General features: G+C 50.1%; 1 protein-coding gene across 5 annotated transcripts in view; it reads right to left on the bottom strand.

Annotated features, from left to right (window-relative positions):
• The window catches only part of rasgrp1.L (RAS guanyl releasing protein 1 L homeolog), an 84608-nt gene that overhangs the window by 33951 nt on the left and 33442 nt on the right, over nucleotides 1-17215 (bottom strand). The window contains exon 1 of one of the 5 annotated variants that reach the window (XM_018228797.2): nucleotides 5659-6051. The exons of 1 other annotated variant lie outside the window; for it this stretch is intronic. In XM_018228797.2, coding sequence (XP_018084286.1) covers nucleotides 5659-5744 — 86 coding nt within the window. In that variant the 5' untranslated portion in view covers nucleotides 5745-6051. Of the gene's footprint in view, nucleotides 1-5603; nucleotides 6052-17215 lie in introns of those variants that run through there. 3 more of the 5 variants (XM_018228795.2, XM_041573336.1, XM_018228796.2) reach the window with 3 other exon arrangements.

Genomic DNA, 17215 nt, shown 5'->3' with positions numbered 1-17215 from the left:
AAAGAGGCTTAGGGTGCAGATCTGGGCTACGGGGCCCACAAGAGACAGGGTCCCACCCGCCGGCCCAGTCCGACCCTGCATGTGGCCCCCCTCATTGGCTGAGCTGAAAAGCAGGAAGTAGTGTTCTAGCTATTATGTTAGACATCCAGTCACTCCAGCCTTTATACATTACATTTTTGTACTATATTGGAAACATTTTTTTATTTTGCACAGCCTATTTACCCAGTTATTATTTTTATACTGAACAATTCCTTTAAGCTAATGGCACACGGGGCTGAGAATCGGCCCTACCCTGGCATTAGGGTTGCCACCTTTTCTGGAAAAAAATACCGGCCTTCATATATATTTAACTTTTTTTCCTATTAATAACATTGGGATCAGCCATCATTTTTACCGGCCAGACTGGTAAAATACCGGCCAGGTGGCAACACTACCTGGCATTAGCCACCTGTCCTGCCTGAACCCAGAATCATTGTGTCAGGTTTTCGGCACCAAGAGTTTGCATCCTCGCACTGAAATCCGCCATGTGCACCAGGGCCACTGCAATGGTTCTGGGTTCAGGCAGGACAGGAGACTGACAGGGTAGGGGTTGATTCTTCACTAGCATGTTTCAGCAGGATGATTCTCAGCCCAGTGTGGCATTAGCCTTAAAGTTATGTACAAATTTTCTTAATTTCAACTGAAAACAATCTTTTTCTGTCTCTTTCTGCACTACTGGTTCTGACTCTTGCAAGAGAAGAAGGCAGCTTTCCTCCAGCCAATACTCTTTCTCACAACTATAGTCGTTAACAAGAGATCAGTGCAGTGTGCAAAGTGCACATGTTTTTTTTTTTTACTCACAATGCAGCACTGAACTTCCATAATCCCAATGCAAAATAAGTGTGATCAAGAATGACACACCAGTTTGTTACGTCCATTCATGATACAGATGCAGGTTGCTATGCAATGAAACCACTTTTAATTAATGGCATTTTATCATGCAATGCCTGCAAGCAAATGTATATAACCGCAACTTAATTTTGCCTCATTAATGAGTTTCAGTGTCTTGCGTGCATCTTCACAGGCCGGTTAATACTATGGTTTCTGATGCATTGCAGTGGCATAACAATAGAGGAAGCAGATGCAGTGGCTGTGGGGGGGGGGCAGATCTGCTTCCTCTATAATGGGGTGCACTGGGTAGGGTTGTGGGTGACCTAATATGCATCACAGGTGGCCTACAATTTTGCAGCCATCACGGGTGACCAACGACTTTGAGTCGGAGTGCCCAGAAAAAAATTTGCTGAGTGAGGGGCCTGTGCCAAACAACGATTGGCAATGTACGCTACTGCTACATTGTTTCAGTAGTCATAACCACCAATGCATGGAAAGACATTACATTTACAAATGCATTTAAAACCACTAAAAAGTTCAATATATAATATATAATCATTAGCCAAAACTGTATTTTTAATGTTTACGTTCCCCTTTAAGGTTTAAAAGAGGGACATTTCTGGTATACTTCCTATAATTAGGAATCCGCTGGAGAATAGAAGTAGGAAGTATCAGCAGCACATACATGAATAGGCCCAAGGCCAGAGCCGGGCCAACCCGGCCAGGCGCCCTAGGCAGCCTGGCGGGCCAAGGCGCCGGCTCTGTGCGCGCTCCACTGCGCATGCGTGAAATGTGTGCACGCATGCGCAGAAGCGCATTTACGCGGAAGATGCCAGTGCCAGTCGAGGAGAGACGGGACCGGACACGGGGTAGGCGACAGAGCAGGTACGTGCCTGGCGCCCCCTCAGCTTTGCGCCCTAGGCACGTGCCTACTCTGCCTACCCCTAGTTCCGGCCCTGCCCAAGGCAACAATTATAGGAATAAAAAGCAATGCTTCCATGCCTTTGGAATACTTCAAAGGAGACATATAGCATAAATTAAAAACCCTAATTGTGTAGGCAATTATAAGTAATATATGGTGTTGCTTTTACATGGTGCTAAAAATGTATATTATCTTTAAAAATAGCCCCTTTATTGGAGCTCCCTGTAGATGTTCTCTGTCTGTGTTTCAAATGAGGGCTGGGCGTGTCCCAACAGTCCCTGGCAGAAGCAGTAGGAGGGGCACAGCCAATCACAGCCCTGCAGTCCCACAAACACAGACAGGCTTCAGTTCCCTATCAGGTCCTGCTAGCTGCTGATTGGTTCCTGTCCTACAGTGCAGTGAGCTAAGAGTCGCCGGCTCCCCTGCACAGCCTGGGAATTCAAGGAGCAGAAAGTGGAAGGGAAGGGAGGGATTATTAGGGTTTTTGCAGAAATATTCAATAAATCAGCCTAAAACACTACTTTTTTAAGAGCAATTCTTCTATATCTAAATGTATAATGCACTGGTACATTCTCATTTTTTATACAAAATGTCTCCTTTCAAGTTTTGTCCAACTCAGTACTGGATGCACAATTTTATCTGCATTTGGCATTCACATGTGCCCCCCCATAGAGAAGACTTGGGTCAGTTAACACCAACCTTCCAAAAATCCTATAATTAAGAGCCCTTAGGGCCCTGTCACACTGAGCACTTAATGGGCCTGTGGGAAATTTCCTTTCCCATGGGAAACGCCTGACAATACCTCCCCTTTCTAAATACGAATTACTAAATCTAGTGCATGGCTAATTTGCAGTTGGTTTAGAAGCATGCTGCAGACTACACTGATTTCTGCAGAGGTATGTAGCATGCATCTCAATGAAAAGCTAGCTAGCAATCAGGCATACATTTATGTATATCATGGTTTTAAAGGGGCGAGGAGGCAGCCAAATCAGGCTGGGGACAAAAACTATTGTAGAACAGATTCATATACCTTTCATTTTTTCTGGGAGAATAACAAGGTTTCTCTGTGGGTTGTGTGACTTCAGTTTTTAGATATACAAATACTGGCCTGAGGCTATGGACTTGCATTGTGTCTATTTTAGAGCACCTTTAAAGTCCAAGAGCATGGGATGTTGTTTGCCATAAAAATTCCTCATCTGCACCATTTATAGATAGTGGGAGCGACCACATTGCTTCCCTTGGTAGAGTGCTAATGCTGGAAGCACAATATCACACCTACTAATCATAATGATTGTGTCTTAGTCTATAGAAACAGACTCTCCTAAGGCAATGCAACAAAGCATCCGCCCATCCTTATATATACACACACACACACTAGCCGCAACTGTGCTTTCTATAAGACTTGTCTTTCAGATATAAATGGGGATAATGTAAAATAAACCATCATCCATCTCTCTTTCCTTCTGTTTCACTCTGTGACAGATTTACATATATACCTGGCAATGTCACAACATGATCTCAAGGATTTTAGGAGCCAGATATGAAGCTGAATTTCCCGACAAAGGCCAGAGAATACAAGATGCCTGCCCGCACGCAAGGACAGTCAATATGGCCTTTATGCCTTGGTCTGCTGGTCCGCTGCTACAATAGAAATCCAGTTTATAGTTTAGAGACCTTACACCAATCAGGATTAGGATATGGCATTAGCTCAGTGAGGGTAATGGGACATGCCACTGGGGCCTGCAGAAGCTGAATTATCCATGCAGCATTTATACTCAATTGTCATGATTTTTATGATGTATTTTTTATTTCTATATTACACTGCAAATAATTCACTCTACAATATAAAATTTCATTCCTGAACCAACTAGTGTATTTTTTTTTATAGTTGTAATATTGGTGTGTAGGTGCCATCTCAGGTCATTTTGCCTGGTCATGTGCTTTCAGAAAGAGCCAGCACTTTAGGATGGAACTGCTTTCTGGCAAGCTGCTGTTTCTCCTACTCAATGTAACTGAATGTGTCCCAGTGGGACCTGGATTTTACTATTGAGTGCTGTTCTTACCAGGCAGCTGTTAGGGACACATCTCTATAATTCTCTGAAACCACTCCACCTTTCAGTACAGCAGTAAAGAGTGACTGAAGTTTATCAGAGCACAAGTCACATGACTGGGGGCAGATGGGACACTGACAATATGTCTAGCCCCATGTAAGATTTTAAAATGAAATAAAAAAAAATCTGGTTGCTCTTTTGAGAAATGGATTTCAGTGTAGAATTCTGCTGGAGCAGCACTATTAACTGATTCATTTTGGGAAAAAAATGTTTTCCCATGACATAGCTTCCCATGGGAAGCTATGTTTTGAGCATGATAAGCTACATATGTCTTAGGCTTTATAAGTGCAGTTAGTTGGATTAGGTTAGGGAGAAATTAAATTGTCCTTAACTGCAACAGCACAGTAAGGGGAGTACAGGGAAACCAAAATCACTACTTCGAACGATCGTACATCTTACGATTTTTTCGGCCGACATCTGTCAGGAAATTGATCGGCCAGGTCAAAAAATCTTAGTCGGTCCCAGTGCAATCTATCTATGTTTGCAGGGCCAAGCAGGCAGCTCCCCTTTGTTTTCCTGGCAAATTGGTCTTTTTAGTTGATGGTAAATTCGTATGATCGTTCCTAGAAGATCGTGGTCTCACGATCAGGATCTGATCTTTTAAAAATCTCAACATCTATGGCCAGCTTAAGACAATACTTTCCAGGCAGGATGTAGACCAGGCTGAAATCCCTGACTAGCAGGACAAAGACTCCATAAAACTTATCTCCCAAACAGACCCTACAGGCAGATAGGAAACACTGTCACCTTAACCCCAAAGAACAATCCTCTGCGTTTCCCAGCCGGCTCTAGGTGGCACTAACCATCACTCAATAAACCCTTTATTAAGTACATCCATCCTATCCGGTTTCCAACACAACCAGACAAAAAGGATGTTAGAAAAAAAGCTGTATACTGTATATTAGAATAACACATGGAAAGGGTTCCTTTAAGATATAGTGCATAGGCAGACTCATTGTCCCTTGATAAGAAAAGAAGCCAATCTGTACAATCACATCAGCCTGTCTGTATAATGAGCATAATTAGGGCAATTTACAAAGCACATAATTTTGCTTTCGGAGATTTGTGGCAACAAGTTGGCTAAACCTTACCTTTCGGAACCAGTCAGTTTGCAGAGCTACATGTGAATCAGGTATAGAATACGCGTGACCGACATTGGAAGTAGTAGAAGCCTTACATAACGCAGCTCATAGGGTGAATAGGGGCAAGAGAATGAGGGTCATTTGCTTTGTGTATGAACCAGTCCATAATATCCTATGATATGTATTGTATATATGCTGTACACTGATGCTTCACTCTGGATACTGAGATCACCATAATGACATTATTATTATTATTATTATTATTATTAAGGATAAAGTGTGTCCTATCATAACAATCAACCCCACAATACACTGTAAATGACATGACAGCAGATCCCATCACTTGTGTCCTGTTGATTAGTGTAAATGAATTAATGAGAGCAGCATATTACACACACACATCTATGTAGCCAGTGCAGAAGATCAGCTCATACAGCCGCTGGGTCTGCCGCACATGTAAAGTAATGAGGGGGGAGTGTGGGGGGCCCCAGCAGGTCACGTGTATACACAATATCATACAACAATGAAGCTGCTGATACAGAGACAAAGCCCAGGGCAGAGAGCCTGTCGGTAGGGGTAAGAATAAGCAGCAATAAGAGAAGCAGCAGTTGGACTCACATGTACTCAGTGTGGCACAATCAGTGTAACAGACCCCCCAGAGCCGCTCACTTACTCCTTCTTCTTGCCCACAGTCCCCATGATGAAGATGCTGCAGTAGTCGGAGTGATGTTTAGTATCAGCCCCCAGTCTGTATCCCATCCTGGAATGGAGCGGCGGCTCCTCACTGCTCTCCACCCAAACACACCTCCAGCTCCTCCACAGGTGCCCGACTCCTCTCTCTCCCCCCGTCCTCTGCTGCTTCACTGGGCGTGGCCTCTTCCCACTAACTTTTCCTGCTCCTGTGCTGTCGGTCTGCGATTGCGACTAGTTGTAGTTTCCCAGTGCCACAGACTAGCGCTACCCTTCCATTCCAACAAGTTCCACCGGCAGCACCCGCCCCTTTCTCTCACACTCCTCCCACACAGTAAAATGCTGCTACATTAACCCTCAGAGATCAGTCACACGCACACTCGGTCACATTCACCTGTCCCAGACTCGCACTACTCACCGAACCCCCTGCACCCAGGCCTCATTCTCAGCCAGACCCCCTGCACCCTCATTCTCAGCCGGACCCCCTGCACCTTCATTCTCAGCCGGACCCCCTGCACCTTCATTCTCAACCAGACCCCCTGCACTCTCATTCTCAGCCGCACCCCTGCACCTTCATTCTCAGCCAGGCCCCCTGCACCCTCATTCTCAGCCAGCCAGACCCCCTGCACCCTAATTCTCAGCCAGCCAGACCCCCTGCAGTGCACCCACACTCTCAGTTGGACTCCCTGCACCCTCATTTTCAGCCAGAGCCCCTGCACCCTTATTCTCAGCCAGACCCCCTGCACCCTCATTCTCAGCAAGCCAGACCCGCTGCACCCACACTCTCAGTTGAACCCCCTGCACCCTCATTCTCAGCCGGATCCCTGCACCCACACTCTCAGGCAGACCCCCTGCACCCTCATTCTCAGCCACACCCCCTGCACCCTCATTCTCAGCCGGACCCCTGCACCCACACTCTCAGCCAGACTCCTTGCACCCTCATTCTCAGCCACACCCCCTGCATCCTCATTCTCAGCAAGACCCACTGCACCCTCATTCTCAGCCACGCCCCCTGCACCCTCATTCACAGCCACACCCCCTGCACCCTCATTCTCAGCCAGGCCCCCTGCACCCATATTCTCAGCCAGACCCCCTGCACCCTCATTCTCAGCCAGCCAGCCCCCCTGCACCTACACTCTCAGCCAGACCCCCTGCACCCACACTCTCAGCCGGCCCCCTGCACCCTCATTCTCAGCCAGACCCCCTGCACCCTCATTCTCAGCCGGACCCCCTGCACCCTCATTCTCAGCCAGCTGGACCCACTGCATACTCATTCTCAGCCACACCCCCTGCACCCTAATTCTCAGCCAGCCAGACCCCCTGCAGTGCACCCACACTCTCAGTTGGACTCCCTGCACCCTCATTCTCAGCCAGACCCCCTGCACCCTCATTCTCAGCAAGCCAGACCCGCTGCACCCACACTCTCAGTTGGACCCCCTGCACCCTCATTCTCAGCTGGATCCCTGCACCCACACTCTCAGCCAGACCCCCTGCACCCTCATTCTCAGCCACACCCCCTGCACCCTCATTCTCAGCCGGACCCCTGCACCCACACTCTCAGCCAGACTCCTTGCACCCTCATTCTCAGCCACACCCCCTGCATCCTCATTCTCAGCAAGACCCACTGCACCCTCATTCTCAGCCACGCCCCCTGCACCCTCATTCACAGCCACACCCCCTGCACCCTCATTCTCAGCCAGGCCCCCTGCACCCATATTCTCAGCCAGACCCCCTGCACCCTCATTCTCAGCCAGCCCCCCTGCACCTACACTCTCAGCCAGACCCCCTGCACCCACACTCTCAGCCGGGCCCCCTGCACCCTCATTCTCAGCCAGACCCCCTGCACCCTCATTCTCAGCCGGACCCCCTGCACCCTCATTCTCAGCCAGCTGGACCCACTGCATACTCATTCTCAGCCACACCCCCTGCACCCTCATTCTCAGCCAGGCCCCCTGCACCCTCATTCTCAGCCATGCACCCTCATTCTCAGCCACGCCCCCTGCACCCTCATTCTCAGCCACACCCCCTGCACCCTCATTCTCAGCCAGGCCCACTGCACCCTCATTCTCAGCCAGGCCCCCTGCACCCTCATTCTCAGCCAGGCCCCCTGCACCCTCATTATCAGCCATGCCCCCTGCACCCTCATTCTCAGCCAAGCCCCGTGCACCCTAATTCTCAGCCATGCACCCTCATTCTCAGCCACGCCCCCTACACCCTCATTCTCAGCCACACCCCCTGCACCCTCATTCTCAGCCAGGCCCACTGCACCCTCATTCTCAGCCAGGCCCCCTGCACCCTCATTCTCAGCCAGGCCCCCTGCACCCTCATTATCAGCCATGCCCCCTGCACCCTCATTCTCAGCCAAGCCCCGTGCACCCTCATTCTCAGCCAGGCCCCCTGCACCCATATTCTCAGCCAGACCCCCTGCACCCTCATTCTCAGCCCCACACCCTGCACCCTCATTCTCAGCCGGACCCCTGCACCCTCATTCTCAGCCGGACCTCCAGCACCCTCATTCTCAGCCATGCCCCCTGCACCCACATTCTCAGCCACGCCTCCTGCACCCTCATTCTCAGCCAGGCCCCCTGCACCCACATTCTCAGCCAGACCCCCTGCACCCTCATTCTCAGCCACACCCCCTGCACTCCCATTCTCAGCCAGGCCCCCTGAACCCTCATTCTCAGCCAGCCAGACCCCTGCACCTACACTCTCAGCCGGACCCCTGCACCCTCATTCTCAGCCGGACCTCCAGCACCCTCATTCTTAGCCAGGCCCCCAGTATCCTCATTCTCTGCCAGCCAGACCCCCCTGCACCCACACTCTCAGCCGGGCCCCCTGCACCCACACTCTCAGCCAGACCCCCTTGCACCCACACTCTCAGCCGACCACCTGCACCCTCATTCTCATCCGACCCCTGCACCCACACTCTCAGCCAGACCACTTGCACCCTCATTTCAGTCAGGCCCCCTACATCCTCATTCTCAACCAGACCCCTTGCACCCTTATTCTCAGCCGGACCCCCCTGCACCCACACTCTCAGCCAGGACCCCCTGGCACCCTCATTCTCAGCCAGGCCCCTGCACCCTCATTCTCAGCCAGACCCCCTGCACCCATATTCTCAGCCAGACCCCCTGCACCCTCATTCTCAGCCAGCCAGCCCCCCTGCACCTACACTCTCAGTTGGACCCCCTGCACCCACACACTCAGCCGGGCCCCCTGCACCCTCATTCTCAGCCAGACCCCCTGCACCCTCATTCTCAGCCGGACCCCCTGCACCCTCATTCTCAGCCAGCTGGACCTCCTGCACCCCCATTCTCAGCCGGACCCCTGCACCCTCATTCTCAGCCGGACCTCCAGCACCCTCATTCTCAGCCATGCCCCCTGCACCCCACATTCTCATCCACACCCCTGCACCCTCATTCTCAGCCGGACCTCCAGCACCCTCATTCTTAGCCAGGCCCCCAGTATCCTCATTCTCAGCCAGACCCCCTGCACCCTCATTCTCAGCCAGCCAGACCCCCCTGCACCCACACTCTCAGCCGGGCCCCCTGCACCCACACTCTCAGCCAGACCCCCTGCACCCACACTCTCAGCCAGACCACCTGCACCCTCATTCTCATCCGGACCCCCTGCACCCACACTCTCAGCCAGACCACTTGCACCCTCATTTCAGTCAGGCCCCCTACATCCTCATTCTCAACCAGACCCCTTGCACCCTTATTCTCAGCCGGACCCCCTGCACCCACACTCTCAGCCAGACCCCCTGCACCCTCATTTTCAGCCAGGCCCCCTGCACCCTCATTCTCAGCCAGACCCCCTGCACCCATATTCTCAGCCAGACCCCCTGCACCCTCATTCTCAGCCAGCCAGCCCCCCTGCACCTACACTCTCAGTTGGACCCCCTGCACCCACACTCTCAGCCGGGCCCCCTGCACCCTCATTCTCAGCCAGACCCCCTGCACCCTCATTCTCAGCCGGACCCCCTGCACCCTCATTCTCAGCCAGCTGGACCCACTGCATACTCATTCTCAGCCACACCCCCTGCACCCTCATTCTCAGCCATGCACCCTCATTCTCAGCCCACGCCCCCCTGCACCCTCATTCTCAGCCACACCCCCTGCACCCTCATTCTCAGCCAGGCCCCCTGTACCCTCATTCTCAGCCAGGCCCCCTGCACCCTCATTATCAGTCATGCCCCCTGCACCCTTATTCTCAGCCACGCCCCCTGCACCCTCATTCTCAGCCAGGCCCCCTGCACCCATATTCTCAGCCAGACCCCCTGCACCCTCATTCTCAGCCCCACACCCTGCGCCCTCATTCTCAGCCGAACCCCTGCACCCTCATTCTCAGCCGGACCTCCAGCACCCTCATTCTCAGCCATGCCCCCTGCACCCTTATTCTCAGCCACGCCCAAGCCCGGATTTGTGGAGAGGTTACCAAGGCCCGGGCCTAGGGCGGCAGGATTTTAGGGGGTGGCATGCTGCCCAACCACACCCATATTGGTTCAGAAACACTGGGGAGGCACAGGAGATACGACAGTTTTTAAAATTTCCTGTTCGCCAATCCCCATTGCTCTAGTCCCGATGATGAATATTTGTGGGAGGGAACGGGGCGATGAATGACAGCGGGCCTAGGGACGCCCTGCACCCTCATTCTCAGCCATGCACCCTCATTCTCAGCCACGCCCCCTGCACCCTCATTCTCAGCCACACCCCCTGCACCCTCATTCTCAGCCAGGCCCCCTGCACCCATATTCTCAGCCAGACCCCCTGCACCCTCATTCTCAGCCCCACTCCCTGCAGCCTCATTCTCAGCCGGACCCCTGCACCCTCATTCTCAGCCGGACCTCCAGCACCCTCATTCTTAGCCAGGCCCCCAGTATCCTCATTCTCAGCCAGACCCCCTGCACCCTCATTCTCATCCAGCCAGACCCCCCTGCACCCACACTCTCAGCCGGGCCCCCTGCACCCACACTCTCAGCCAGACCCCCTGCACCCACACTCTCAGCCGGACCACCTGCACCCTCATTCTCATCCGGACCCCCTGCACCCACACTCTCAGCCAGACCACTTGCACCCTCATTTCAGTCAGGCCCCCTACATCCTCATTCTCAACCAGACCAATTGCACCCTTATTCTCAGCCAGACCCCCTGCACCCTCATTCTCAGCCACACCCCTGCACCCTCATTCTCAGCCAAGCCCCCTGCACCCTCATTCTCAGCCACACCCCCTGCACCCTCATTCTCAGCTGGACCCCTGCACCCACACTCTCAGCCAGACTCCTTGCACCCTCATTCTCAGCCAGCTGGACCCCTTGCATACTCATTCTCAGCCACACCCCCTGCACCCTCATTCTCAGCCATGCACCCTCATTCTCAGCCACGCCCCCGGCACCCTCATTCTCAGCCACACCCTCTGCACCCTCATTCTCAGCCAGGCCTCCTGCACCCTCATTCTCAGGCAGGCCCCCTGCACCCTCATTCTCAGCCATGCCCCCTGCACCCTCATTCTCAGCCAGGCCCCCTGCACCCATATTCCCAGCCAGACCCCCTGCACCCTCATTTCAGCCCCACACCCCCATTCTCAGCCGGACCCCTGCACCCTCATTCTCAGCCGGACCTCCAGCACCCTCATTCTCAGCCATGCCCCCTGCACCCCACATTCTCATCCACACCCCCTGCACCCTCATTCTCAGCCATGCCCCCTGCACCCTCATTCTCAGCCACGCCCCCTGCACCCTCATTCTCAGCCACACCCCCTGCACTCCCATTCTCAGCCAGGCCCCCTGAACCCTCATTCTCAGCCAGCCAGACCCCTGCACTCACACTCTCAGCCGGACCCCTGCACCCTCATTCTCAGCCGGACCTCCAGCACCCTCATTCTTAGCCAGGCCCCCAGTATCCTCATTCTCAGCCAGACCCCCTGCACCCTCATTCTCATCCAGCCAGACCCCCCTGCACCCACACTCTCAGCCAGACCCCCTGCACCCACACTCTCAGCCGGACCACCTGCACCCTCATTCTCTTCCGGACCCCCTGCACCCACACTCTCAGCCAGACCACTTGCACCCTCATTTCAGTCAGGCCCCCTACATCCTCATTCTCAACCAGACCAATTGCACCCTTATTCTCAGCCAGACCCCCTGCACCCTCAGCCACACCCCTGCACCCTCATTCTCAGCCAAGCCCCCTGCACCCTCATTCTCAGCCACACCCCCTGCACCCTCATTCTCAGCTGGACCCCTGCACCCACACTCTCAGCCAGACTCCTTGCACCCTCATTCTCAGCCAGCTGGACCCCCTGCATACTCATTCTCAGCCACACCCCCTGCACCCTCATTCTCAGCCATGCACCCTCATTCTCAGCCACGCCCCCTGCACCCTCATTCTCAGCCACACCCTCTGCACCCTCATTCTCAGCCAGGCCTCCTGCACCCTCATTCTCAGCCAGGCCCCCTGCACCCTCATTCTCAGCCATGCCCCCTGCACCCTCATTCTCAGCCAGGCCCCCTGCACCCATATTCTCAGCCAGACCCCCTGCACCCTCATTCTCAGCCCCACACCCTGCACCCCCATTCTCAGCCGGACCCCTGCACCCTCATTCTCAGCCGGCCCTTCAGCACCCTCATTCTCAGCCATGCCCCCTGCACCCCACATTCTCATCCACACCCCCTGCACCCTCATTCTCAGCCATGCCCCCTGCACCCTCATTCTCAGCCACGCCCCCTGCACCCTCATTCTCAGCCCCACACCCTGCACCCTCATTCTCAGCCAGACCCCTGCACCCTCATTCTCAGCCAGACCACTTGCACCCATATTCTCAGCCAGACCCCCTGCACCCTCATTCTCAGCCCCACACGCTGCACCCTCATTCTCAGCCAGACCCCTGCACCCTCATTCTCAGCTGGACCTCCAGCACCCTCATTCTCAGCCAGACCACTTGCACCCTTGTTTCAGCCAGACCACCTGCACCCACACTTTTCAGCATTTTGTTGCTCTTTATTGTTTGTACTTTTGTGGTGGTTATAATTATTGAGCTGTTTGTTTTGCAACTGTCTGGTTTGGAGTTTCAACTGCTATCTGGTTACTAGGTTCTCACTAACCTAGCAACCAGGAAGGATTTTTACAGCCATGCTGGAAAAGAGAGTGGCCTGATTTTAAGTTAAAAAAAAAATCATATAAACATCCAGTCTCACAGTGAATCTGATTTCTGGTTACAAGGTATCACAGAGAGCAAAAGCTTCCCCAGTAGTAACATAATTAAACCATTGGCCTAGGTGCAGAATTTACATTGAACCCCTTTTCTACACTCCCCTAGAGCTGCAGGATATTAGGGGTGGAATGCCATCCAGCCGCATTGTGAAGCACCGGGATAATGGCATTTGCCAGAACCCACAGATTGCCAGTCAGTATGCAGTGCTGTAATAATGCACAGGTTATGGACAGGTTAGTACCAGAATTCAAAGTATCTTTTTCAGTTGTGACCCAAGGCCTTTGTGAATGTTATACATAGTATCTGCCCTACCCCTGTGCTGTCCCACTGGTTATCTGTAACTAACATCTCTGGCTTTCACATAGCTGGACCTGCTACATTACCAAAAAGCAAACCTGCTTTTGTTAAAGGGGTTGTTCACCTTTGATTTAACTTTTAGTATGACGTAGAGAGTGATATTCTGAGACAATTTGCAATTGGTTTTTATTCTTATTTAGCTTTTTATTCAGTAGCTCTCCAGTTTGCAATTTCAGCAATCTGGTCGCCAGGGTGCAAATTACTCTAGCAACCATGCTCTGAATTGGCTGAGACACTGGAATGTGTATATGAGAGGGCCTGTCTAGAGTGATGAGTAATAAAAAGTAGCAATAACAATAAATGCGTAGCTTTACAGAGCATTTGTTTTTTTTAGATGGGGTCAGTGACCCCCATTTGAAAGCTTGAAAGAGTCAGACGAAGAAGGCAAGTCATTTAAAAATGATTAAAATAAATAAATAATGAAGACCAAATGAAAAGTTGCTTAGAATTAGCCATTCTATAACATACTAAAAGTTAAGCTAAAGATGAACCACCCTTTTAGGGTCAGGGCACAGAGGCAGATTCAGGGAGATTAGTCGCCCGGCGACTTCGGGGCGACTAACTCCCCCGAACTGCCTCCCCTTCCCGCCGGCTAAAATGTAAATCACCGTTGGGATGGCACTTGGCCTGTGTGCCCTGACCCTTAGGGCTTTAGCACACGGGCAGACAGGGGGAAGACAGGGCACGGGCAGACGGGGAAGGCAGTTCGGGGAGATTGTCGCCCCTCAGAAGAGGCGAATAAAAGTCTCTTTTACGTTCTAGCCGGCGGGAGGCAGTTTTGAGAGATTAGTCGGCCCGAAGAAGGGGAGATTTTTTGCCGGGCGACTAATTTTCCCGAATATGAGCGTGTGCCCTGACCCTTATGCAGCCTTGAGATAATCATTATCCTCTGCCCTCCACCCTCGCCTCTCCCCTCCAGCCTCGTGGCAGCTACGGGGTTAAGAAACAACACTTTTCTCCTTTCATACAAAGTTGGCCTGTTCTCGGCAGCAGCATCGCACTTCTGTTTCACAGCATCTGAATAGGTGGGAAGTGAGTGGAAATTTGTATCAGCAGGAGGAAGTGCCGTTTCTCTTCCTACATTTAGAACATTGTGATAACAAAAGGAACTGAGAAGTAACCTGTGAATGTGTAGAAAATGGATATGGAGCTATAGCTCTTGTTGGTTCCGTAGAGCAGCTCTCTGCATCCTGTGGCTCTCTGGCTTTGATGAACTGTAAATAACAGCATCTCAATGGCATTTGACTGCAGCAGGATGTAAGCTCAACAGAGTTCTGGATAAGCAGAGTTGCAGGGTCAGCACAAGATAAAACCCCATTGAGATATTTAAACTAGGGATGCACCGAATCCCAGATTCTGTTCAGAATTTGGCCTTTTTCAGCAGGATAAGAATTTCAGCAGAATTTGCATATGTAAATTATTGGTGGGAAGGGAAATCGCGTAACTTTTTGCCACGAAACAAGAAATGAAAAAATATTATAATATAATTAGGATCCGGTTCGGTATTCGGTCAAATCTTTCATGAAGGATTTGGCAGAAAATATTTGGTGCATCCCTAATTTAAACCATTTTGCTGGCATATATTTTAGGGCTCATTTGTAAAGGGGCAGCTGCACTTGCAATTGTAAAACTGTACCAAAACTGTAATTGACACAGAATACAAACTGATGGGGTATATTGTGGTGACACAGGGGGTACAGATCTATAAGACTTATATCCCAAAGTATGTGTACACATGTAAACAATCATTATCTGCCCATAGAGTTGTGTCACCTGTGGTCTTTCCTAAACCAACACCCGATAATACAGAGAGCTGCTATTGGCTGAGGATGGAAGTATCCACAGTACAATGGAAGCTTTAGGATGCTCTCTGGAGAAGGACGTATGATTTCTTCCACCTCTCCATTATAAACGAGTCCCCTATTTTTCTTTTTAAAGAGCTCCTCATTATGCTTGAGAGTACAAGTAGCACAAGCAGGAAGAGGCCCATTATAAAGGTTTTCATCATCCATCCTTGAATAGAAAGAGTGAGTGGGACTAAATCAATTCTCTCTCTCCTTCCACCTCCTGTCACATGGGATCTGCGAGTGAGTGTGAAAGGGTTTGTGCTTCTTGTTATTGTTATTCTTTATATAGCACCGATTACGCAGCGCTTTACACAGTGTTTAGTCATCACAGCAATCCCTGACCCAGTGGAGCTTACAATCTAAATTCCTTAAAACAGTCACACATGCCAGGGTTTGCTAAGGAGCAAATTGATCAACCAGAATTTTTATGGCAGGAAAACCACGCAAAGATTGGGAAGAACATACAAAGTGCATGCAAGTAGTGCTGCAAGGCAGAAATGCTAGCCACCAATCCACTGTGCCACACACCCATAAAACAGTAAGAATTATCGACACAAAACCCTATATAAAGCTCAAGATTTCTCTGACCCTTCAGAGAGAAATATGGCAGTCAAAAGAGTCAGCATACGTTAAACCTCTCAGGTGGGGAACAAAGGGGCTGTCCTTGGCTGAAAATATCTGCATATTTTCCATTTATTAAGATACAGGTATGAGACCTGTTATCCAGAATGCTCAGTTACTGAGATTTTCTGGATAAGGGATCTTATGTAATTTGGATCTCCATATCTTAAACTAACTAACTAACTAACTAACTAACTAACTAATTGGTTTCAGATTGATCACCAGAAATAACGACTTTTTCCAATGACTTTTTATTTTCTATGTGTGACCGTTTTTCTAATATTGAAGTGTGAAGTGTAAAGTGTCATTTTTCACCTTCTGAAGCAGCTCTGGGAAGGGGAGGTCGCCGACCCTGTAAACTGTTCTAAATGGATCCATTTAGTTGAGACATTTCTTATTTTTGTCCCTGCTGAGCAGAATCTCTGGGTTTCATTAAAGGCAGCTGTTAGAATTGATACAATAGTTGCTAATACTCCAGAGATGCTGCTGAGAAATGTATCAACTCAATGTTGCAAAATTGTAACAGTTCAGAGTCTGCGGCGTCTGAATTATTAAACTGCCAGACTCAAACACCAGAGACACGAACATTCAACTTTAAACTAAATAAAAAAAGTAAAGTAAAATACTAAATAATGGTAATCAGTAATTGAAAAAAGTATTTATTCCTGGGGAACAATCTAAAAACAATTGAATTGGAAAAAGTGTTTGGAAGGAGAACAACCCCTTTAAGTCTACTAAAAAAATAAGTAAAACATCAAATAAACCCAATAGGATTGTTTTTCATCCAGTTAGGATTATTTAATGACTTACAATCAATGGCATAATGATGTTCCTGGGCACCCCCCCTGCTGGTTGTTATGACACTGCTCACGGCCACTCTGCAAATAAGAATTTACAAAAAAAAAAACCTTGGACCTTAGAATAGGTCCATTATAAACGAGTAAAAGTTTATATTAGGGTTAACTTCCCCCTTTATGATGTGTAAAACTAGGAAATCATTTAATGACAAAATGATATGAGCAAAATGAAATTAAAAAAAAATAAGCAACAGAGACATGGTATCTTTGGGCTATTAATTAAGCATTCCATCTGCTGCACATAAGAGAGCAAAACAAGAGCAGTGCCACATCCTGTGCTTTCATTTTTGCTTTTATTCTTGAAAAAGAAGAACAAGGGGGTTGGCTGAGGGTTTGCTTATTTGAAGCTCCATAAATACTTGTTACATTGTAAATACCACCAGATATATATAGCGTCCCATATTCCTTGTTTCTTTATTTGCAGCCTACTGGTACTATAGCTCTATAGAGCTACACATGCAGCCCCAGGCCTTTGCTTCAATCCCACACCAGCAAGTATTGTTGGAGCAATGGCAGAACCCCGTTAATATTTTTTACCTATGGATGCCAGATGTGGCCCTCCAAAGGATTTTCAAGGGCCATAGTTGACTCAAAGGCTTCACAGGCTTATTTGTAAGACAATACAGGTATGACATCCAACATCCAG

Source organism: Xenopus laevis, chromosome 8L (assembly GCF_017654675.1).
Source record: "Xenopus laevis strain J_2021 chromosome 8L, Xenopus_laevis_v10.1, whole genome shotgun sequence".
Taxonomy (NCBI): Eukaryota; Metazoa; Chordata; class Amphibia; order Anura; family Pipidae; genus Xenopus; species Xenopus laevis.
Note: the sequence above shows the minus strand (reverse complement) of the source record. Positions and strands in the feature narration are given on the sequence as shown.